The sequence below is a fragment of the Barbus barbus genome (assembly GCF_936440315.1).
Source record: "Barbus barbus genome assembly, chromosome: 3".
Classification (NCBI taxonomy): domain Eukaryota; kingdom Metazoa; phylum Chordata; class Actinopteri; order Cypriniformes; family Cyprinidae; genus Barbus; species Barbus barbus.
Genome location: NC_136731.1, coordinates 32,436,634 through 32,461,903, shown reverse-complemented (window position 1 = coordinate 32,461,903; position 25,270 = coordinate 32,436,634). Strand labels below are relative to the sequence as shown.

The 25,270-nt window shown below is 36.7% G+C and overlaps 1 protein-coding gene across 2 annotated transcripts in view; it reads right to left on the bottom strand.

Annotated features, from left to right (window-relative positions):
- Window positions 1-25,270, bottom strand: part of LOC306848900 (retinoic acid receptor alpha-B-like) — a 116,841-nt gene that overhangs the window by 62,724 nt on the left and 28,847 nt on the right. For both annotated transcript variants that reach the window (XM_079383691.1, XM_079383692.1), the window contains exons 2-3: window positions 17,760-17,831; window positions 2,604-3,237 (exon numbers count right to left, since the gene is read on the bottom strand). In XM_079383691.1, the coding sequence (XP_079239817.1) occupies window positions 2,604-2,772 (169 nt within the window). In that variant the 5' untranslated portion in view covers window positions 2,773-3,237; window positions 17,760-17,831. The remainder of the gene's footprint in view (window positions 1-2,603; window positions 3,238-17,759; window positions 17,832-25,270) is intronic.

The following is a 25,270-nucleotide window of genomic DNA, read 5'->3' as shown; positions in this document are numbered from 1 at the left end:
TTAATGTTTTCTGTACAGTGAATGGCATGTCGTGCACTATATAGGAGCTCTATGGCTCTGGCCCAAGCTGTGATATAAACAAAATACTATTGGCTATTTAAAAAAGGGGGCAGGGCTGCTTGATATTTCCTGAACCGGTCTTCCTGTTTCAGTTGAAATGACGTCACCACATAGAAAAACACTGCGTGTTTCAAGGCACTTCAGTGGACCTTTAATAGTAACAGCAAAAATAGAGTTTGGTTAATTTCCATGAACCAGTTCAAAGTGTCATTTTTAATTTGGTGATTTGCGTCATTACTCCAATTGTCTGCTCTCAATCAAGTTTTGGCATGTCCTGCCTTGCTTAAACAGATTCACACTATTGGTTGCGGCAGTGTTACTTTGTGCTGGTTAGGCTACACAAACAAACTGATGCTTTGAATGCACCGCAAGCCCACAACGTTTACATTTGTGTCTATGGAAACGACCTATGGCTTATTTAAGCTTGACACAAATATCAAGATATATCTCATTGTGCCTGTTCAGACTATGAAAAATCTTGTGATTTTTTTGGATATACTGCCCAGCTTGGCTATTGCTAAGAAGCTATTAAGAAACCATGCTTTTTTATGTTTCATTCAGTAAGCATCAAGTACTCGCATGCAAATGCTCATGTACAAACAGAGCCGAGCAAACACACACAGGTCTAGTTCACATCAGGACGTTCATAACCCCAGGCACTGTGGGCAGCATGGCATCTTGGTTTTGCCCAGGAACATTCCGGTGGTTTTTGCACCTCAAAGTGCAGAACAGGCCAAACAACAGGTAGCAGAGACAACCTGAATAACCCAATGAGATCTGACACATCAGGGCCTTATGAAACAGCAGGATCATGTGTATGGGCTATAATCAAATTCAATGCATGTTAGCGGAGAAGAGCATGAAGTTGAGAATAAAAACATCTGTCAGATTACAAGCACCAATGAACCAAATCTTCAGAGGGATTTTAAATTGTCAGTCACTCTAACATATTGATTTCAAGTGTATTTCATACATTTATGCACACACAAGCTATGCTGAAATAGATTTTCAAAAGATATGAAGACACACATTTCAAAGTTATAAAAACTAGACTCTCTCCAATGATGGGTTTATAAAATGGTCCCAATAGTGGTTGCTCAAAAATGAAAACTGGGCTTTAACAGTATTTAATCAAGGATCTCTTCAGGCATAATATGGTCAGTGGATGATTTGTAAAGTACACACAGAAATAGCAGCCAATATATTGTCAAGAACAGATTTACTTAATTACTTAATCACTTAATTCAACTGTTGAGGGTGCATATGTAAAAGACCAATCACAGCTAATCTTAAAGGGACAGTTCACCCAAAAATAAAATTCTGTCATCATACAGAATGTTTTATTTGATAGCTGTGTAATCATCTATTCATTACAAAATAATGAAAAAAAAAATCAGCTTTGATATAACAAAAATAAGATACATTTCAAAATGTATTCAAATAGAAAACATCAAATAAACGCAGCCTTGGTGAACACAAAATATTTCTTTAAAATTTTTTTTTAAAAATCTCATTGTCTCTCAACTTTTGAGAGGTAATGCATATGGCACTATATTTCTTCATCCTTTCTGGAGCTTGTTAGTCCCTGTCACGGTGGCAAAAAAATAATAATAATAATAATTGTGCAACCGTGAGATAATGTTTAAAATAGAAAAAGTCACAATTGTGATATATGCACATTTTATACATATTTTAGATATAAAATTATTCTGTAGAGTAGCTTTTTTCGGCCTCCATTCTATGAACTACAGCATGGAGAAAATAGACTATATTAAAAAAATGAAATCAATTACATTTTGGGGTGAACTATTTCTTTAAGGATTTAACTGTGCTGTGCCATCTTGCATGATTAGCCTCAGGTAGTCTCGCGTAGCCAGACTTTCAGACTGACGGCTGAAGGTCTGGAATAGATGTCCGCTTTCATTGGCCAAAGCCCGCCCATGAAGCTGTTTGACCGACATGTCAAACAACCAATCACAGTTCATTTCATTCAGCGTCACGCTTTGGGGCGTGGAAATGTCACCACAATAACAAACCGGTGTGTGAAACTCTCGTATGTATTTTAAAGATTCTATGCCGCAAACTTTAAATATTTCACATACTTTTGAAAATCCAGCGTTTAGTTGACCCTGATAAGCATTCGTTGTCACATTTGTAAACACGACGGCTTTCTTCTTTCGCGAGGGGGTTTGGAGCCACGGCATCTTTGTTTCCCGGCGGATTGAAAATAAACGCGACACTTGCGTCTCCCGGAAATCCGGTTCAATTCAACCAGTCAGATGACGACTTTGACATTCCTGAAGTGTTTCCAGAAAAGTGTGCCATATACATCAGACATTTAGCCAACGTTCCGTGGGCGTGACGTCTGAGGCTGAGACTAAGCCTCAGGTAACAGGTGTTTATTTAGGATGTACCTCTTGTACTTTGCAATAGACCACTATGCGCGATTCTTTATATGTGTGTGTGTGTGTGTGTGTCACACCTGAAAGCTTTGGTTGAGAGCAAGACGCAGAAGTTTCGCACCAGAAAAGAAGGGTACTCACTTGCAGGAGACGGAGTGCTGTATCCACTGACAGGAAGTCCTGGAAGCGTCGGAGGGGAGAGCCCTCCTAGCATATGAGGAAAGAAGTAAGGGTAGTGCGACATTGGGAAGCCCCCTAAATGGTTGCCCAGACCTCCGGGGCTGGGGCAGGGGTTGCCGTTTCCAGACATGGCACGCTCAGATATAGCACTGAGTCCCAGACCTCTGTGCAGGCTATCCGTGATGCCGGATGTCTACTTTCCCATTATGAGCTACTTTTGGTAATCCAACTAGGAGAGCTTTGTCTGCGATTGTCCGTGCGGGCACTTACTGCTGTGGCTTGAGACAATAACAGGTTAATGATTGGTGATCCAGGGTGTGTGAGTGGTTATGATGCCATTCAATCACAGTGTACAGCTCACAGGTGTAACGCTCTTTGTTTTGGTGTTATGTAACTCTCTGGATACAATCCCAAAGTTCTCTTAGAATAAAAGTGTGTTGAGGCAGAATATTCCAGTTACTCTTCACAAGGGCCTGATCTCAGGAGGATGGACTAGGGCGATGTGACGCAAGAGGAAATGAGAAGCAGTGCTCCGGAGGTGACAAACTGCTCTCGGGTCACACCTGTCAGAGCGAGTCAAGTCCAACACGGTGACCTAGGAAAGAGTGGAAAGGAACAGAGAAGAGGACATTGTTTAGTTGTCAGATGCGTATGCGTGCATGCATTTCAAATAAACCTATTGTATACGGTTGTGACCAGTATATCGATATATTGGCCCAGTCAGTGGATAATGTACTTTTTCTCTTTACCGATATTGTTAATGCATAGTCTTTTTCATTTCGCTGTCATTATATCATACATGCTTTTCCAAATCTTTAAATAATTCCTGATAAATCCATACCGTAGATTAAATTAGGTGTCCTTCAGAAATCATTTCAATACACTGCTTAAGAAACATTTCTTATTATTATTAATAATAATTATATTATTAAAACAGTTGTGCTGCTTAATATTTTTGCAGAAACTGAAACATCTTTTTCAGGATTTTTGATTAATTGAAAGTTCAAAAGAACAGTATTTATTTGAAATAATATTTTGTAACAATAAATGTATTTACTGGTACTTTTGATCAATTAAATGCATCCTTGCTGGGGGAAAAAAGCTAATTGTATAACAATATAGCTAATTGACGATCATGCATATTTGCTCCTACAGTACATAAGTGAATGTTATTAAATTAATGTAATTTATATACTAATTCATGTCATCACTTGTAATTCATGCTATCACTTTTAACTAAAGAGTTCACAATACCATAGAGAACATGTTGTAGTAGCATTAGGTACAGTTGTGTTGACTTACACCAGGGCTGTCCAAACTCGGTCCTGGAGGGCCGGTGTCCTGCAGAATTTAGCTCCAACCCTAATCAAACACACCTGAAGCAGCTGATCAAGCTCTTACTAGGCATACTAGAAACTTCCCGGCAGGTGTGTTGAGGCAAGTTGCAGCTAAACTCTGCAGGACACCGGCCCTCCCGGACCGAGTTCGGACAGCCCTGAACACTAATGCTATCACTTGTAACTGCTTTCACATGAACATATTTACTTTTCAGTAGACTGTAACAAGCATTTACTTGTCACTAATTTCACCATTTAATAAATAAATAAATAAATAAATAAATAAAAGAAAAGAAAAAATAAAGAAAAGAAAAGAAAAGAAGACAACCCACATAAAAATTATAACAATTTTTAACACATCATGCGGTTTACTGAAAATCACACTGTATGGAAACCTCCAGTTCTTTTCTATGGGATGTTCTCTAAAGCTTGCCTGAGTTAGCAACAAGAGGATGGAGCTCAGCAAAGGACAAATTATAATGGCTTTTATTCATGAAGTTCAATGAATAAGAACCACCTCAACTCTGTTGCAAAAAAATCTGACTACTCATTGGCCACCCTGCTTTCTAGATATTGTTATCAGTACTGGCCATTCTCAGATTAGATACAATGACTGCTAAACTCTGGTCTTTATAACCATAGGAATGTGATCACCATTCTTACGCTTTCGCTGACAGAAATCTGGAACATCGCAATACATCCAGTTTGACATCATACCTCAGACAGAGTGTAAATAAACTTAGGAATTCGAGAAAGAAAGAGGCAAAGACTGCATTTTAACACTCAGGGCCTGTACTTGAGCACTGAACCCGGGATTGACAGCGTGGGAAAATGCTGCCAAGGTCTTCCCCAGTGAGCTTGTTAACTGTAGAGTTCCCTCAGGAACACGGAGCAGAATCTTCACACAGACCGTCTGTCAGAAACCCTCATTAACACTATCTATCTGGGCATAACTTGGAAATGTGAGAGCACAAACTGTGAGGTGGAGGAGGAAAAACAATGTTTGAAGTACCAGTGATGAGCACAAAATCTGTCCATCTGTAATCAGTCCGTCTGTCTGCGTGCTTCTTCACCGCCCCAGCATCTATCTATGTTTACTTTCCAATCCATTTGTATTACTGTATCTCGCGTCTTTCTGCTCGACTCTACCCATCCATTCTCCAGACCACACAACAGATACGAAATACCACACAAATAAATCTAATTCAAATATCCTCCCATATGGAATATGGATTATGAATTTCCCCGAAGGCATACAGAGCATTATGGGGGTACTGCTCAAAGCAAGAACAAGAAACTGAGAGAAAAAGTAGAAAAAGAAGAGGTAGAGATCAAAGCTGAAAAAGAGCAAGTGAAGACACCTTATTGTGCTGTACACGGCTCTCAAATCTCACTCATACATTATTAAACGGAATACTAAGTAGGTTAAACCCCACTGGTCCCCTTTACATAGCAATGAACTCACTAATTCAAACTAATTCAATGCCAGAGAATGTGTGAGAACGTGTGATAGAGAGAGATTAGAGGACTGTATGTGTGTGTGAAAGACAGAGTGACAGGAATAAAGAAACCAAGACGGAAAAAGAGAGAAAAAAAAGTGTGAAATGTTTCCTTAAGACGGTTAAGAATTACTTCACTAGACATTATTAGATTTATGACAAGAAACAAGTACATTTTGCTTTTAGTCCATGTCTGTCTCAAATAATCTCAAAATAAAATTCATGTTCAGCAGATTTAACCTTTTCTAGAATTACTGCAATTAACAAAGTTATGGTTAGTGCCTGTGAAGTAAATAAAAGCCAATTGGCAATATAACTAACTAAATATTTATTTATTTAATGCATTTATAAATAAATAAGTCTTTTTTTTTTTAAAGACATTTATTACAATACTTTCATTCAAAGCTTACATTCAGTCATCTGAAAGAACATACAATTTAATAGTTTGGGGTCAGTAAGAATAAATGAATACTCTCATTAAATGAATAAAAAGTGATGGTAACAACATTTATAGTGTAACAAAAGGATTCCGTTTCAAATAAATTATGTTCTTTTGAACTTTCCATTCATCAAAGAATTTTGAAAAAATGACTAACAGTTTCCACAAAAATATTAAGCACAATTATTGATAATAATAAGAAATGTTTCTTGTGTAGTAAATCAGCATATTAGAATGATCTCTGAAGGATCATGTGACACTAAAGACTGGAGTAACGATGCTGAAAATTCAGCTTTGCCAGGAATAAATGAATAAAAAAAATATTCTCTTAAAATACATTCACTTATAGGAAACATTTTTTTTAAATCATAATATTCTACAATATTACTGTTTTACAATATTTTTCAAAACCTCTTGCCGACCCTTTTGAATGGCAATCTATTATGTCATTACTAATCAAACTTCATGTTTCAAGATGAAATACACCAGCACAGGTAGAAAAAAAACCCATCTTGCTGGATCTTTATGAAACTACATTAACATTGCCATTATATATTCATACACTGATATAAGCACTGACACACAGGAACCACATACACAACACACAGTTATAATCAAAACACTGACGAGCATAATCATAGGTGCTTATGATCGCTATAGTGGATTAGGGGCATATACACACATATACGCAAATAATCTGACAATGAAAATAAGTGTGGGTGAAGGCACACTAGTTCCCATGCAAGTCATACACGCAAGACTTGAAGGTGATACACAGCTCAGCAAAAACACTGACAAGCACACGCACACACACACAGTGAGGAACTCATGTTTCATACCAAAACATCAGAAGTGCCCTCTTTTTATGCTCCCATACATTCTGTATGTACATACTGCACAATAACAGTCAAACATATTAAGTATAATTTGGTGTATGTAATGTATTCTCTATGTTTATGCAGCTCAGTGACAAAATAATTATACATTTCATAAAGTGCATGCTTATGAATAGTCATATGACTAAAAACTGACCATGAATTTGACTTTTTTTGTGACAAATGCCCTTTTGAAAGAGATATTATCTCCTCTGACCAGATGAGCAAACTTCAAAAAGGTACTCAAAAATGCAGCATTACTAATCTATTTAACATTCCTATGCCTTTTATTACTCATTTCCTTCACATTTTTTTAACTTGTCATTTTATCTATATTTTTTCACTTTTTATTTTATTAACAGTTGTATAATATAAGCTTTTTTAACCATTTAAAATCAGATTTTATGCTTTCATGATCCACTAAACAAAAGGCTTATCGTGTCAATCACCCATCTGCACAGAAGGAAATGTCATTAGAAATCTCTGCAGTCAGAAATTAATCATCTTTCTAAATATGGAAGCATGAAACGCAAGCACAGATTTTTTCACATCCTTCATCATGCATGCTCCTCAGCAATGTATTTTCACAGTCTCATCTTATACATGTTTTAGTGTTTGCCTTAACCAGCACTCAAATCAAATGCAGTGCTGTGTGTGTGAACACATTTAGCACTTATATTTGTTGAAATCTACACATTTGTGTACATGTGTGCATATTAAAGCATGCTGGTTGGTTGTCTCTTGGACCATGGAAACTATTTTTGAATGACAACAGGGGACATAAATGGCATATCTTGAGGCAACGATGAGAATACAGAGACGGAGTCTGTGTGTGAGAGCACTGAAGATCTGGCAGACTGAGGGAAATGTGCAATAACAAAAGGTCAAGGTTCATGGCCTAGGATTCAGGAAACTTGACCTTTGCTATTTCAGCATAACTGGGAAAGACATGTGGACCTACTTTAAGAGCTTACACACACACTGTTTCCTTTTCACTTTCCGTCGTTGCCTGTGGCATTGGTCCATGCCTCACATATTTGCACTAATGAATGACTGAAATGTCAGAGCCAGTAAAACTAACATTTTGCAGCAGTGCTACAGACTGCAACAGTCAACAATATGTATTGTACATTATCATCCCACACTATAACCCTAATCATCAGAATTAACCATAAAATATACACCGACTCTATACAGTAAAGCAGAGCTAGAAATTTTTCCTTTTATTTTAGGTTGACCTAAAACATAGTTTCTATTAAAAGGAGCTTAAAGGAATAGTTCACCCAAAAATGAAAATTTTGCCATCGTTTACTCACATTAATGTCGTTCCAAACCTGTATGAGTTTCTTTCTTAAGTTGAACATAAAAGAAGATATTTGGAAGAATGCTGGTAATCAAATTTCCTCCAAATTCACTTCAAAATATACTTATACAGGTTTGAAATGACATTAGGGTGAGTAAATAATGACAAAATTCTCCTTTTTGGGTGAACTATACCTATAATAAAGTATTTAGGAATGTACAATATCAGTGCATAAACTATTATTCTACTAAGTCTGGCCTGAGTAAGATATTTTAATCTTTTTGAAAGAAGTCTCTTTTATAAAAAAATAAAGTAAAAACAGCAAAACTGTGGAATATTATTACAATTTAAAATTAAATAAAAAATATTTTTTTTTATCAATATTGAAAACAGGTGTGTTGCTTAATATTTTTGTGGGAATTTTTTTTTTCCATTTCATATCATATCATATCATATATATCATATCTCATTTCAATTTCATTTTTAATTTATTATTTTTATTTTTTTTCCCATGTATCAATATTGCCATTGCTTAAAAATAATTATCAGCCAGAACTTTAATATCAGCACTAGGGATGCACCGAAATGAAAATTCTGGGCTGAAACCAGAACCAAAAATTCTAGAAATGCTTTGGAATAATTATTATTTTATTAAATAATACAAAGTTATTTTGTAAGACTTTTTAATTGAACTCAATTTTAAAGATACTGAATTAAAAAAAAAAAAACATAAGCAAATAAAATAACCACACTTTTATTGCAAGTAACAAAATTTGACAGAAAATAAATTAATATGAAATATCAATGTATTATTTTTATTTAGTTCTATGCAACATAATCAGATATAACAGTTTTTTTTGGTCTAAATTATGCATAGTCCTTCAAAGCTATTATATTATCAGAGCTTGTGATATGCGCGGCATATATTTTTGGCCAAAAACTGAAAATGCCATTTTTGGTCGATAATTTTCAGCATCCCTGTTTAGCACATCTCCAAAAGTACTTATTTAAGTACTTATTATTGAGCACGCCTTGGCACCACGCATTTAAACATTACATCGTTACAGTCATCACATATCTTTCTAGGCTTTCAAAGTATCACTAAAAAAAAAAAACCTCGCACACATCCTCCTCTCCTGCTACAAACAAACCAAAACCACTGGGTAAGAAACCGCCCTTATAAAACACTCCCTAATCTGACCGACATCCACTCCGCACACACATACTGCTGTGAAAACTCCCTCAATACACGTATGCAACTGCACAGTCAGATGCAAAACCGTGTGTGAGGGGAGGCATATTAGAGTGAAAGTGGCACTCTTTCCATGAGAAAACTCCTCGGGGGACACTTAAGTGTGCTGCAAGAAACGTCAGGCCAAAAGTCCTTGGAAACACACCACACATTAAAGTAAGAGGATCTGTCAACCTTACAAAAGAAAGAACAGGGTGTGTAAACATACTGCAAGGAAAGTAGAGGGAAAAAATAAAGGGAACTGGCAACCTTCCTGACAGATTTTAAGGAGTAAGTGGTTGGACTGAATTAGCCAATGGAAGTTTAGAATAAAAATGATTCCTAAAGGATCTGGCCGCTGTCTAGACCACAAACGGAGGGGGTTTTGAATGCCGTCCCCAAGGACTTTCTGGACTTGGACTGCTGGACTCATTGATTAGCATTTGTTCAAGGCCAGAGGTCAATACATTGTACTTGGGATAGCCATGTCTACCACTCTCAGATAAAGTGCGTACACACACACACACAAACCCAGAAAGACAGAGAGAGAGAGAGAGAGAGAGAGAGAGAACCATAAAACACAATTTCCTCTCTGAAATAGAAGGTTGTTTTTTGCTTCAATGTCTTTTTTTTAAAGATGTCTCTGTTCATTAGCATTAGCCATTAGAGAGCCATGAAAGAGAGAGAGAGAGAGAGAGGGGGGGTGACAGTGAACGAGAGAGATGATGAAAGTCCATAGCCCAGTAATGGGCTCTATTTCCCCTTCCTCTCGTCCATTAAGACAGCCAAATGAAATGAAGGGAAATGAATTGAGACTGCAGACATGTGGTAAAGGAGACAAGTGGGAGAGAGGGAGGGTTCGAGAGCGAGAGAGGAGAATAGTTTCAAAGGTCATTACTATAGGTATGAGATGAGCAGAGGTAATAAATCTACGCACTAAACGAGGACAATCACCTTTATGAGGGAGAGAGAGCTAAATGCATGTGTACGGCATGCATATAGAGTGCGCCAAGGGAGCGTTTCAATTAGACAGGAAGAAAGGCTTGATCTATAGATACACACATGATCGCCATTCACTCCACGCATTTGCAGCCTGCATGTGAGAAGCAGCCCCGTCCTTATAAAAACATGCTACACCATGATGTTTGTACACTTCCATGATGCCAATTAGGGATGTACCAATATTAATATTCTGGCTGGAACAGATAAGGCGATAATTATTTTCATGTTAAAGCTGATAACTAATATAGCAGATATTTGTTTATTTAATTGGTTTATTATTTTGTCTAAAGTAAATGAATAAAAAAAGAAATTTGAGGAATCATCTCATTATATGCATTATGAAAACTAATTTAATTAAATAAATAATTTAACAAAATTAAAATTAAATGACTGAATTAAATAAAAAACAGCCAATAACAATAACACTTATAATATGGTATTCTTTATGATATATAGGCCTATAATTTGGTAACAGTATTACATGACTGGATTTATACAAACAGATAAGCCAATAATTATGCTCATGTTATAGCTGATAACCAATAAACAGCAGATTTTAAAATTTAATATTTTTTTATTTAGACAAAATAGTATGTGAATTTAGCCATCACAACATTATAATATACAATATGTAAAACTAAATTAAGAAAATATATATAACATTTTGCATCCCTAATGGTACTACTTTAATATTATTATAAGTACCTTATAAATATTGCAGTATCATTTCATGGAAAGTTTATATGGCATGTTTAATCAACAAATGTTTCAGACAAAGGGTTCTAGAGACATAAGGATGACGCACCTCACTCAAGTGGAACTCAAGAATGAACTTTACTTTTATGAAATAAAGCATCTACACACAAGCAGAAACACACACACACACACACACACACCTGATATTTGAGAAAAGGTTACTGGCGGGACGGTGTGTGTGTTTTATCTGCGGGTGGTCGGTAAGATTAATAGCATCCATCAAAGATAAGAATGTGTCCCAAATTCCAAAGCTCCTGTTGTTATGGTACACATTTACCAGAGGAATGAAGATCTACATATATACACTATAGACTAATATATATATATATATATATATATATATAGCCGTTTTGACTTTTATTCCTTCATAGGATATGAATTACTAGTAGAAATCTAATTCCTGATATCAAGAATTAGCATTTTAGCTAGTAAAAATTGAGTTGTTGATATCAAGAATTCATATCCTGAGAAGGAATAAAAGTTCAAACGGCTTGCCATAATAATGAAGGCACAAACTTTAAACTGATACAACTAATACAAAATTTCTGTTTAATGTAAAAGGTGGTTGCATTTTTTAGAAGAGAGTATATAGGTCCATTATATAAGACAGAGAGAAGTGATGGATTAGACAGGACAAAAACATACAAAGTATAAAAGAAAAGAAAATGCACTCATTTCCACCTTTTTTTTTTGGTATGGTAATTGGAACATATATAGTGTCAGATAAAGCCTAATTATAAAAGTTTGTGTAGATTAGAGTAAGTGAGAGTGAAGGATACTATAACTGCTTCTAAACATGCTTAACTGAATGGGTGAATGTGATTATATATAGGCCATTGAGTATGAGTATGTGCTTCTATGGTTTTTTGTTTTTCCTTTTCTTACAAAGTCAGCCATGGCACACATAATCCTATTACTGAGGGGCTTGATAAGGCCACCAGGACACAGAAAATGAGAAAGAGGCATGCTGAGCTCTTATTGCACACAGAATGAGGCATAAACCAAATTCTTGACCTCATGCCCTAACTACACAAATTATCACCCTCCTCATTTTGCAAACCAGTAGAAAAATTTCAACCTAAAATGAATCTAATCCACAGAAGTGCCTCCATCTATCTAGATAAATCCCCAGGAAGTGCAAACCATGCTGCATGAAATGAGCCAGAGAAACCAACAAGATCAAGCTGAACATGACCTGCAGGCCTTGCACAGAAATGAAAAATGGGTGCACATTGAGAAAAGGGAATTTATTTACAAATAAACATTCTGAAATTCAAAATATCTTACAGTTTACACAAAAAATGAACATTTGGTCATCATTTACTCACCCTCATGTCATTTGAAAGCCTTATGTTTCTTCCAAAAACAGACAATGTTGAATATCAGTTGGTGATAAAATGGTAGCAAAAGCATTTCTGAAGTCATACAAAGGTTTTGTTTGAGCAAGAACCTGAAATTTGTGTTGTTATTTATTGAAAAGTTTACAATTGATTTGAACTCTCATTCACATGTGTGTACAATAATATTCAAATGTTAGGGATCATTAAGATTTGACAGAACTCTCTCATGATCACCAAGTCTGCATTTAAATGCTTAAAAATACAGTAAAACTGTAATTTAAATTCTTTTAATAAACTGTGATTTATTCCTTTGATGACAAAAGGTGAATTTTCCATTATTCCAGGCTTCAGTGTCATATTCTATAATGCTGATGTGCTGCTCAAGAAATATTTATTATTATTATTATCAATGCTGAAAATATTTGTGCTGCTTTTTGTGGATAGTGATTTTTTTACAGGATTCTTTGATGAACAGAAAGTTTAATAGAATATAATGTTTTAAAACTGAAACATTTTGCAACATTTTAATAAAAAAAATAATATATTTTTTTTAAATATTAAATTGTAACAATTTAAATGTTCACATTTTGAAACTGCATGCATAAGATTTGAGAGTTATAGCAAAGGGGAAAATTTTCACAAAATAATTACTTTTTCAATGAAATTTCAGTCTTTCGGTCTTAAAAATTGACCCTTATCACTGGTTTTGTGGTCCAGGGTCACATATATGAAAAAGAGTGTCATGAACATCTCCTTCAGTAGTCTATGTGGAAACAAATTCACGCAGGTTCAGAATGATATGAGGGTGAGTAAATAATGGCGGGATTTTCAATGTTAGCTAAACAAGCCCTTTACTATTCCTTTAATGTGTGTGCAATGTTGATTAATTTCTTGGCAATGTAAACACTGTTGATCATGCCAAAAAAAAAACCCACTCTTTTTGCATACAGAATCATACACAACAGCAAGATAAAGAAAACAAAAGAAAAGATGGTCTCAGAACCTCAGTGAGAGAAAAGCCACCGTGAAAAGAGAAGAGTACTGGCTGAGAGAAATGAGGACATTGGTCTGCGAAAGAAAGAGGGATAGAAAAGAAAGAGAAAAAGCGAGAGAGAGATACATGACACAGAGGTCTACTCACACTGTAAGAAATAAGGGTGTTCTGTAGGAGGGTGATGGGCACATGCAAATGGCTTTTACCCCACCGAACGATATTGGATTCTGGGAAACCCATCTGTTACGTGGCGCCCACACCAGAGAATAATACGAGGAAGACGGCGCTAGAGGAGGGTGGAAGGGGCCGGGGCAGAGGGGGGGAGGGCAGATGATAGATAGCAGTCTGAGTTTTAATCAGCACTGCGCCTCTAGCGCTTTCTGCCCGCCGCACGAGGCTTATCCGTCACATGACCCTAACCGAGGAGAGAGGAACTCTTTCCCCTTGTGCATACCTTACCTCCCGCCTCCCTTCAGCAGAGAGAGAGAGAGAGAGAGACGGAGGAATATCTTCTCACACCATCTCACCGAAACTGCACTAAAGGGAGAGGTTTCAGAGTTTCAGTATGGAGGGTCGAACTGTTTCACCTTATCTCAAAATCACACAGGAAACATCGTACGGCGTGCGCTGAAGTGCCTGAGTGAAAATTCTTCTTTTTATCAATCTGTTTTTGCGATGAGACTGGGGAAAATGATCTTAAAGTGAGGATGGACTTAATAAAATCATCCTGATTAGCATTGGAAAGCTAATTAAAAACAAGTGAATAGCAGAGCCGTACGCCTCCGTTGGCACATGAAACAGCATCATCTATCACAGCAGCGGGCCTGATAGCAATGAAAGCCATATCTCTGGGTTAGGTAGATGAAACGGTGGGCTGAGTCTGGCGTAACAAAGGCATATCATTTCACATGACTGATACAGCTATAAGGCTTTAATATGGTTTGGAACACTTCTCCCCCTAATGATGCTATTACCGGCAATAACCAAACCCCCTCAGATGGATTTGGTGCAAACAGCATGCCGCCCCATAAACCAAGTCTACAACTCTTAACCCTTTCACGCCTTAGAAGATATCTGGATGAGAAACAAGGATGTATTGAGAAAAAAAAAAAAAGCACAATATTCCATGTGCCCAGAATCCAAAAGTAGCCTGTTCAAACACTAAATATTGATATAGATTAGCTTTGATTTGCCAGTTGGTCTGTTCCTTTTCAAGCAAACAAAAGAGCAATACTACAAACAGCCAAAAAATAGATACATTTTCCTTCATTTTATATTGATTTGATGCATTTCATGTCAAACAAAAGCAAAAATGGGTTGAGATATCACTCTTCAAAACTTAAACAAATAATAATATAACAATAAGAGGATATTAAGTTATTTATATAAAATAGAGTTGCCATTTTCTGCAGGTCACTCACAAAAACAGATTGTTTTAATAAAATTTTTATCCAACCAGCAATTTTCACCTGGCATTGGTATTTGTAAAAAAAATAAAATAAATAATAATAATAATAGAAAATGCATAATTATTTAATTAAGAAACATTATTAACTAACCTTATTTTATGTACATACATAAATATGAAATGTCTTATATGTGTCCTATATGTGAATGTGCTATTGTTGGCATAGGATGAGACAACTGCTCATGTTCTGAAGGTAATTTGTGATCACATGAATCACACTAGCATTTGAGAAAACACAGAAGTAGCTTTATATAATAAACAAAAACTAAGACAAAAACTGTAAATATTTACAAAATACATTGTTAAACACTGTACATCGCTTGCCTGCTTATCATACTGAAGACCAGTATAACTCAGTATCATCAAGGCTTGACCAAGTATTACGACTCCAATGAATGTCGACCGCAATCACAACACAATAAAACGCCATTTCTCATCTTGTTAAAAATAAATTCAGTTCCCAAACTGTATAAATTCAACAATCCCTACAAATCACAGAACATGCATCACAGAGCGGGCTTCCTAAATTTATGTCAGCCAGCTGTTACATGCCAAAACAAGCCTCCATCACACAATCCTTCATTATGACAGCCTGTAGCATCATCATATTATGCCAGATGAAATCCCTGGTGTCTGATAGAAAACGACTGCTTGTGTCAGATACTAAAAATGGCAGAGAGCTGCAGCCTCCTTTTTGATTCTGGGTTCAAAGTAGAACAAGTGTGCCTGCCAGCGCTGTCATTACCCTTGGCTTCAATTAACATCAAATGAACATCACAACTAAAAAAGGCTGGTTTAAAGAAGCCAGCAGCAACCGAGCAGAGCGGGTGCACATTAAAGCATTTACTATATATGCAAACAAGCTATAGGGGGAGAGATCCACTTGTTTGCCAGATCGTATGCATGAAAGGACACAAACTGACAAGCCTGAGCGATGTTTTCACAACCAAATGAGGAGGGAGGTCTCGCTATTTCGAGTGGGCCGGAAGAGAAAGACAGCGTGCCGCATTGCACGGACGGTGCGCGGTTCTCCTGGCATCACTTAGAAGTTTTTCTCGTAACAGCACTCGGTTGATTTTGAGCAACGACAACAATTACATCCTTTTGCTGCTGCGCGCAGTTTTTGAGTCTGACCCACAAATCCCTCTAACTCGAGCAGCCAAAACCAATCTCCTCTTGACGTTTTTTTCATATTACTCCTCTCAGCGTGCATGAGATGTCTTTTTCAAGTGCAGCTACTTCAAAGCGAGGACGAGAGTCCCAGTGGGAACGAGGAGGAAGTAGAGAAGATAACATTGAAGTGTTTGGGGTGATGCGCGCTCGCCAAGTTCCCTCTGCACATCCGCGAGGGAACCGCTCTGAGAGGAGAAACCACATGTTTTCCTTTCTTATAAAGGATGTAAACTACATGCTAATGAGCGAAAGAGACAATAAATAATTTGCAATGTTGTTTAGGAGCTGACAAGGCATTGTGGGGTCATTACGCTCCTTTTGATGTGAATCTGATTTGCGTTTTGTTATCGAGAACTAATTAAATGGCTTGTGAATTGCACTGGAGATGTATTGAGAGAACTAGGAGTAACTAAAAATATGATGTATTCATAAATCCTTCTTGGAAATGCAAGTATGGTAAAGTGCAATTAAAAGGTTAAAGTTATAGTCAGTTCAAACCTCTGAGGCTTTCTTTCTTCTGCAGAACTGTTTTTATCCATACACTGAAAGTCAATGGAGACCTAAACAACACTGGACACTACTGACAGTCATTATATGGGGAAAATAAATAAATATGGTAATATTTAAAAAAAATAACAACCTTCTGCTGTTTCCTTACGGTTTTTTAAGGTAAGATTTTTAAGGCATTTTATGACATTTGTATTGTCAGTCTTGTACATATAATTTTATATCTATTTTTATGTCTGTAAAGAAAATATAAGGAACAAATTGAATGGAATATATTATGTAAAAAAAAAAATCCTTAAGGCTTCGATATCTCTGCTCCCAACCAATATAATATGGAAATAACCTTTAGTGTACTTTCTGATCACGCTGCAGAAAGTTCTTTCTCAGTATTTTTGTCTTGTTTTCCAGTGAAGATGATAAAAATTCTTTAAAAATCAAGATTAGCTGATCAAAATTAAGTGAGTTTATTATTAAAACATGAACAAATATCAGCCCACGGGGGTTGGGCTGATATTTAATAATAAATATCAGCTACATTCAAAGGGAAAACACATTTTCATACCCCACTGACAGAAACTGAAGAAAATTAAGAATTTATGCATTTAAAAAATCATCTAAGAAAACATTTCTGTAAATGTATCTTGACTTAAGGATGTTTAGATACTTGTATTGGAGAACAAAACAAAAATACTGAGGATGCTTCTTGGCATCAAGTATAAATAAAACACACAATCACTTTGTATTTTTATAACTGTTCAATATTGTATTGCATTCAAACACAACTGTGGTCACTTTAAATACTGGTCTTTTAACAGGGACATGTTTCAACCATCCATAGCAAAATCTCCATCCAAAGTCATCTTAGTTCAGTTTTAGGAAGACTTGTATCCATTTTAGCGTTCTACATCTGTGCTAACAGAGCTGTGCTGTGTGACTAAGAGTGACATGATTTATTGTGATGGATTTTGGAGGAGGGAAACCGGCACCACATGAAGCTCATATCCTGGTTGGCGTTTGAAACGCTCTTTAAGATGCTACAATCTGATTAGAAGCTACATGGAAATAAAAAATGACATGCATCCATTTTCTGTGCTCTTTTTTGACGCCTACCTCATTTATTCTCCATTTCTCCTGCTGTTGAATCCTTTAAGAAGAGGCCAAATAAAACAGCCTTAATGACTGAGTAGAGTTACCTGCTGCTGGATTTCTCCGTCTTAAATCTCTTCAGACAGCCAGAGGAACAGCACCACACCAGAGAGAAACACCTGAAAGAGAAAAAGAGAACAGGATTTCGAGGTTTAGGGCACTTAGTACAGAAACGAGAGGATATTCTCTCTGCTCCAGTCATCTACACTAATTGAAACCGACATAGATATTTCATTTTTTATTCTTTCAGGAAGAGGCTTTGACTGAAAAGAGAAGTACCATATGACACATAAGATTGACAAGCATAATGGTACTACCATATAAAAATCTAATCGGTCATGATACTTCAATAAAGTGTGTAAATGTATTCAAATCTGCTATACGTTGTGATCCTTTACTAATTTTTTAATTAAATGTTGTTTAATTGTTCATAATTTGGATTTGAAACTCACACCATTTTGTTTATTGAACTGTAGTAAATCTACTTTTTTCAAAAAACATTAATGTGAAAAATAACTAAAAATATTAATTATTGGCATGAGAATTTTGTAAGGTAAAAATAAATCAAATTAAAGGCTAAAAATAATGTCACCGACCCTTTTCCCACAGCCCCCAGTGTTAATCTACGGCACGCTTGTAAAACATCAGATGCATTACTAAATATTTCATTCATGGACTTCAAAGGTTTCTGATCCTGTCAAAGAATATTCTAGTGAAGTCACTTAAAAGAATGCCTGGTCATCTTGTGACGGGCTTTGTGATTTATAAAGGAGGTGACAACAGAGTCACGTGTTTCTCACAGTTTGAAGGTCTTGATTCATGGATTACTGAAGCTTATTTTAGAGGTCAAACTCATCAAGGGGATTGCAGCTACACATTTGATATAGGAGGAGAGATGGAACAGAGTGATTTTTCTTACTCTGACATTTCATGTTTCATCATGTGCTCATGCTTATTGTGTTTGAACGCTTAGTAAGAAAGATAGTGACAGTGAAGGAAAGGTAGTGTGTGTGTGTGTGTGTGTGTGTGTGTCAGAGAGACCGTCTTCACCCACCCTGACAACACCACAAAATGTACTTTGAGAGTGAGTGAGTGATTGCATTTGTGGGTTTCTGTTAGCTGAGCTAATGTCTTTAGACTCCATCTTTTCTACAGTGAATGTTTTGAAAAACTTACTTTCTTACTCCAGCAAACTTTGAGTAAAAATACAGATACACACTTCCGTTATTACATTTGTGTAAGGTAGCTGCATTTTGACAACCTGGACCTTGTTTGTTGTATGTGGTTTGGCATTGCAATCGCCATGCTCTACTGTTTGAGCTACAGAAACAGCAGAAACCATCTAGCCCAAATCAAGCACTGCGTCTGCTATATCTCACCTCATCAAACCAGAAGAATCTGATTGGTTCAAAGTTACCTGTCCACTCCCTCTCAACTCAAACTCTGAAACAAGGTGACGGTGATGCGCCTTCAAGAGCTGTTTGCTCAGGGACACTGAAATGTCGTTTCACGCAGCGCTACGACCACATGTGCCATCTACCCAGTCTGACAAACATGACCAAGCTTTGTCAGCAGGTCACTTGTTCTGTCCCAGTGCTCTGCTATCAACAGCGGTCCCATCACCCGTCCCGACCTTCAGATGGTGAGAGTGCATGACATTTTAAAAGGGTGACAGCAATAGCGCAGCGAAACACAATGTTCCCAACACACCAGATTCCTTCTATTTCTGTTATATAAAAAGCCAAGCGTCTCCTGTAGATGGTAGCTCTTCCAGGCTTTTGTTAAGTCTATCAAGCACAAGCCGGAAAGAGGCTTTAACAACACTCATTGCTATATCGCAATATTTTGGTTAAAATTAGCATAAATTACAGGATACAGACTACAACAAACATTAACTGACATAAGTAACCCTGTCTGTGAAATCCAGACTAAAGTCTCAAAACCTAATTATGAGATAACAAGCACCAAAGTTTGATTTCAACCATTGCTTTCACTATGATTTCAACCTTTGACATGGTCAATATTAAAGATATAAAGGTTACATTTTTCACAGAATGTTCTTATTATGAAGGCAGATTTTATATGTAGAAAACAGTAAATCACGAAAAAATTACTTTTCTGAATTTTCAGAAAAAAAGCTGAATTTTCACAGCCGTGGTCAATTGAAATAAAACAGTTGGGTATAAAGGACTATATAGATTTTTTTTAAACATTACATAGAATTTTTATTAGTGTTCTCAGACTTATTTTCACATTAAGTTAATGAGTATTGGAGTGAAAAGTACTTTTCATTTTACATTAAATTAAATGATGTCATTAAAAAAGACAATCCTACATTACTGTATAGGCTTTGTTTTTCTTATAATTAAAATATAATTTCTCACTTTTTCCTATTGCTTTTGAGGTCATTATGTTGTTGGCTTATAAGTTTCATTACCATATAGATGTCAAACTTGGTTGATTGGGTTTATTTTTTACCCATAATCTGCTTTCTAGTCAGTGCTGTCGTTTAATCGCATCTGTCCTGTTTTTCGGATTACATGATGACAGTGTTGTTGAACAGAAATTGCTTTCCACGAATTAACTGCGGCTACGCAGTTTAAAATGACACCTGTCATTACATAAACGATTGCGCAAGACCGCAGAGCAGAACAGATGCATGGGAGGCATTGGAGTCATGAGACCAGTTTCCCTGGCTGACCCGAGCCTTTTCAGAAGCACTGGCACAATTTATGATAAAACTGAGAAGGAAAATGCATTTTTTATAGCTAATATGCCAAAGGTTGCCAGACACTTTGGAATATATTAGCTGTCTGTTGAGCGAGAGAGAAAGCAGGGTAAAGAACAAAAGAGATCAGGGGAGACAACAGAGGTGTGTGGGCTTCAATCTGAAAGGGGTTTTTTTTTTTTGGAAGAGTAGATTGAGCTTGACAAGAGCAGTTAGAGAGACAGAAAAAAAATATTCTAGAAGACAAATTGGCATAGCAGGGTGACTAGTGACATCCTCCAATCACTTCCTAATGGATGATGACCCTGTAAAGGCTAAAGGTCACCCTTATCCCCCCTCAACCTGGTCTATCTAAATAGGACCACCCTCTAGTGACACAAGATGAAGCACCTCTACCCGCTGAACTCTGCAAAACAATCTTCTATAGTGGGGGTCCGATTGAGGAAAAAAAAAAAAAAGTGTATTTCTTTATGCATAAGAAAAGAAAGAACAGAGGGAGGAGGAGGAAGAGTGACAGAGACGGACACAGAAATAAAGAGAGATAAACAGATATGTACAAAATTGGCAATACAAAAGTCACTTGAGTAAGTGTGTATATCTTTCAACAGGGTGACTTTCAGTTGTGTATATTCTTTATGTGAACACCTGTCCAAAAGAGCAATCTAAAAATCCTGAGCAGATGGGCTCCTTCACTAAACGACACCAATCTATATAGCATAATGGAAAAACAGCCACCAAACTCAAATGCCAAGAGATATCTTTTATCTAGACAATTCACCCACATTAAAATGTGTCTAAACTTTAGTGGCAATGAATGGAACTAAAAGAAAAAGTTTCCAAACACTCCTTTTGAAGAAGTCCCTTTTAAAGCAAGTCAGTTTACTCGGCAGCCAAACTGGTTACATATATTATAATATATATTTGAATAGTGAAAGACAAAAATTTCTAATACTGTCAATGTTGTGTTTAAATAGTATATTCCACATCAGGCAATACAATATGCAACAAAAATATCTAGCTAATAAACAGGCACATTCAAGAGTAAACAAACAGTAAATGACTCCAGGAAAAAGCTGATTGCTCTTTTAACTGTAAGGCAGTGCTGATATATTGAATGTTACAATTTTGCATTTAAGCATGATCACTTCCGCATTTAGACTCAGCAGCCAACGAAAATTATGCACAAAATTAAATCTTGAGAAAGTTTCACAAAACAGAAAAAAGCAATATTGATACAATCCACCTTTATGCTAAAAGTTTTAAAGTTTCTTGATTTCATTACTAAAACATTGAGTTTTAAAGTAATGCACTAAAATGCTGTTTGTTTGCTATGAGAGAATATGATTCCGTCAACTCATGTAGCACTAAAATTATCAGAAATATGCATGTAGTCGGTGACCATAGAGTCCATTTATGCATGTGCAAGAGTTTCTTCTTTATAAATTCTCTTTTTCTGCCCAGCAACAATCTGGCAGCCTCACCCTAAACTCACACTATTGGTTCAGTTTCAAACTGACAAGTTGATCAGCTCAATCAAACAGCAATGTTCTTAAGTTGTTTTTGCACAAACTGGGACAAAACAAAAGTATTTTACCATGGAAAAGAACTAACATAGGCCTAACTGAAACTGCTAAATTAATGATTGTTTACAAACAGGTTTCCTGAACAATCTCATCGTCTGTCATTGGTCAGGCAAAGAGATAGCCCGCCCCAAACTCACACCATTGGCTGTGTCAGTGTTGCTATGCGGGCTGGTCAGAATGCTCAAACAAACACAACAATGATTTGGAAGCGCTAGAGAGCCACAAAGTTTACACTGTTCAGGGGGATTTTGCTGATGAATAACTGACTTTCAGTTGGAGAAAGTATTTATCAACTACAAAATTACAATTTTAGTTACAAATCTGCCACCTAAACAGACAGAGAACCCGAAAGACAATCCAGACACACCAAAAAATATCCCATTTCAACGCCAGCCAACAGACAAGTCTAAAGACAGGGAGCACCGCCTGTGTCATCGGTGTATAAAGGCCAAGCCACACCTCCAGTGGCAGCCAGAACTGTAGCCTAAAATAAGCCGTGAGTAACAGCAGTCGGGCCAACAGGGACGAAGCGGGTGACTAAACGCGACATGGCTCTGGCTTTAGCCGAGATGAGAGGAGAGAGGGGATGAATCACGGGAACAGGCGATCCCTGGAGGGAAGCCCCTGCACTCAGAACACTCCGTCCTTGGGAGCTGAGGATTGATTGGAATCGAGTGATAAAAACCAAACTGTCCTTGAGTCCCCTGAGACTGAGACACGGCCGTACTTGTGTGTGCCACAGCCACATGTTTCCCCCACGGGTTCGAGGGCTGATGCAGGATAGGCCTGTGTCAGACTCCAAAGATCAGTCGTAAGATGTATTGGGAAGGGAGGCGGATTTGGAAATGAGGCGTAAGATTGAATAGTTGCTTTTAAAGGAACGGGTCAGGCGAGGTGTTTCAGTAAAGAGGGGAGGGAGTGGTGTTGACCAATACAATACAGTCATACATAATGAGAGAACATGTCAGGATATCGAAAAAAAAAAAAAAAAGTCAAACTGCATGTTTCACAGCGCAATGCACGAGGGATGCGGGAATGTATATTTCTGGTATGAAATCGGAAAGCGTGTTGTAGGTGCTCTGAATGCTGATAAGATCAACCCACCACTCCACCCACCCCTTTTGGATGATCGTGTGTATTTCAGAAAGCTGGTTTATTGATAGGTGAGAGCTTCTCCTTTAATTGTCAGCTGTGGGATGGCTAGCAGCAATGTGTTGGCTTCAGATCTTACAACGTGTTAAAGCACATTAAAGCTCAAAAGAAGGTGTAACATTAGTGTGCGTGGATCACAGAGTCTGTCCAATGCATCCATATAGTGTAAAAAAATAAATAAATAATAAATAAAAAAATTATATATATAAAACTATATTATGAGCAAAGCTTTAAAGGGACGGTTCATACAAAAATGAAAATTCTGTAATGATTTACTCACCCTCAACTTATTTCAAAAACCTATACGACGATTCTTCTTTGTAACACAAAAGGATATTTTTTTTCTTAAATGTTTCTGTACATAGTGAAAGTCAGTGGATTCCAATGTTGTTTGGACCTTAACAATCTTTAAAATATCTTCTTATGTGTTCCATACAAGAAAAAAATCATAGAAGTTTGGAACGACAAATGGTTTACCTCTGTTTGTCTGTGCATATTAAACTGGGGTAGAAAATATTTTAACAAAATGTAACACGTCACCTTTAAAACCTGTTTTATACGGTTCAAACATTTGGGATCAGTATGATTTTCTAAATATTTTTTAAAAGAAGTCTTCTATGCTCACCCAAGCTGCATTTATTTGTTCAAAAATACAGCTAGGCAGTACAACTGTGAATTATTTAAAACTTTAAAATAACAGTTTTCCATTTTGATATATATACTTTTTAATTCTGATAAATAGAAATTTCAAAAGAACACAATCTTTTGTAACATTACACATTTCTTTGCTATCACTTTTGATCAATTGAATGCATCCTAGATAAAAGTATTAATAAAACAAAAATGTACTGATTCCAAACATTTGAATGGTAGTGTACATATTTGGTTCTCCACATGGGTGGTGCCTAAACAGCTTAGGTCAACACACCTTTTGCGTTCCATCAAAAACATGCCACACCTCAACCTTAAACAATCCACCTTCAGAGCACTATGCCGTGAGAGTCAAATTAACACATGTACAGAGTACGTACGCTCCAAACTGAAAGAAACTGGACTCTAAATACTAGAGGATACTCTAATAAGACACTCTAAATTCAGTCATTTTGTTTACTTGTGTGAAAGTCTGTCCCTACACATCAGTAAAGTGCCTCAGTGGTCTATAATAAATTGACAATTGTGTAAGTAGCCGTATTGAATTCCTACTAATACGAAGCACAAATCACGAAAGACACACATGCACAAGCTCTTCTACATACCAGAAGATAGTGCGTCTCAAGCCAATGACCGCACATATTGGCACTCCAGCCTGAGCAGGTACATCTCTTTAATAGGCTGCTATCGACCAGCTACCCAGACTCCACTACATGCAGATCGATTCTCTGCCCAGAAATAGTCTCTGGAGACTGAGCTCTGAGGCAGCGTGGTACGGTTTGTACGCTTGAGTACTAGACTGCATTTCTGAGCTCTGGCTGTACTCTCTGTTCTGTCTGGCTCTAAGTGGGGAGGAAACCACATCTTAGAAAAGATGGTAAATAGCCTGGTGCTGCAGGTGAACTTGAGAGAATCCATAGTAACAAATCATTTATTCCTACTGTATCTTTTATCAATCTGAATTTCCATTCAGTGTAACATAACAATTACACATGTTTGTGTTTATGAAAACAAAATAAATGTTTGACTCATTAGCTTTATTTGGCGAGGACTAGTTTTCTCTGAGGAGGTCAGGGACATTTGTGTCCAAACTGATCATGTCTGCTTTTCCTCAAACAACCTCTGCAAACATTTTACCTATTTTTTTTTTTTTCACTAAATAAATGTGGCTTCTCCAAAATTGTAGTTATAGCTGCTTGGTGCTCCTACATTAAGTACTTAAACCTTTTGCTAACTTTATGGGTAAAATGACAGTTCATAGACTTGTTTTGCTGTCATCTTATGTGACATAAAATGGAAAAAAAATCGTAAGGATTTAATAAGCAAATTTTGGAATATATGGACCACAAAACCAGTCATAAGTAGCATAAACTGGGTATATTTGTAGCAATAGCCAAAAATATATTATATGGGTCAAAACTATCAATTTTTCTTTTATGCCAAA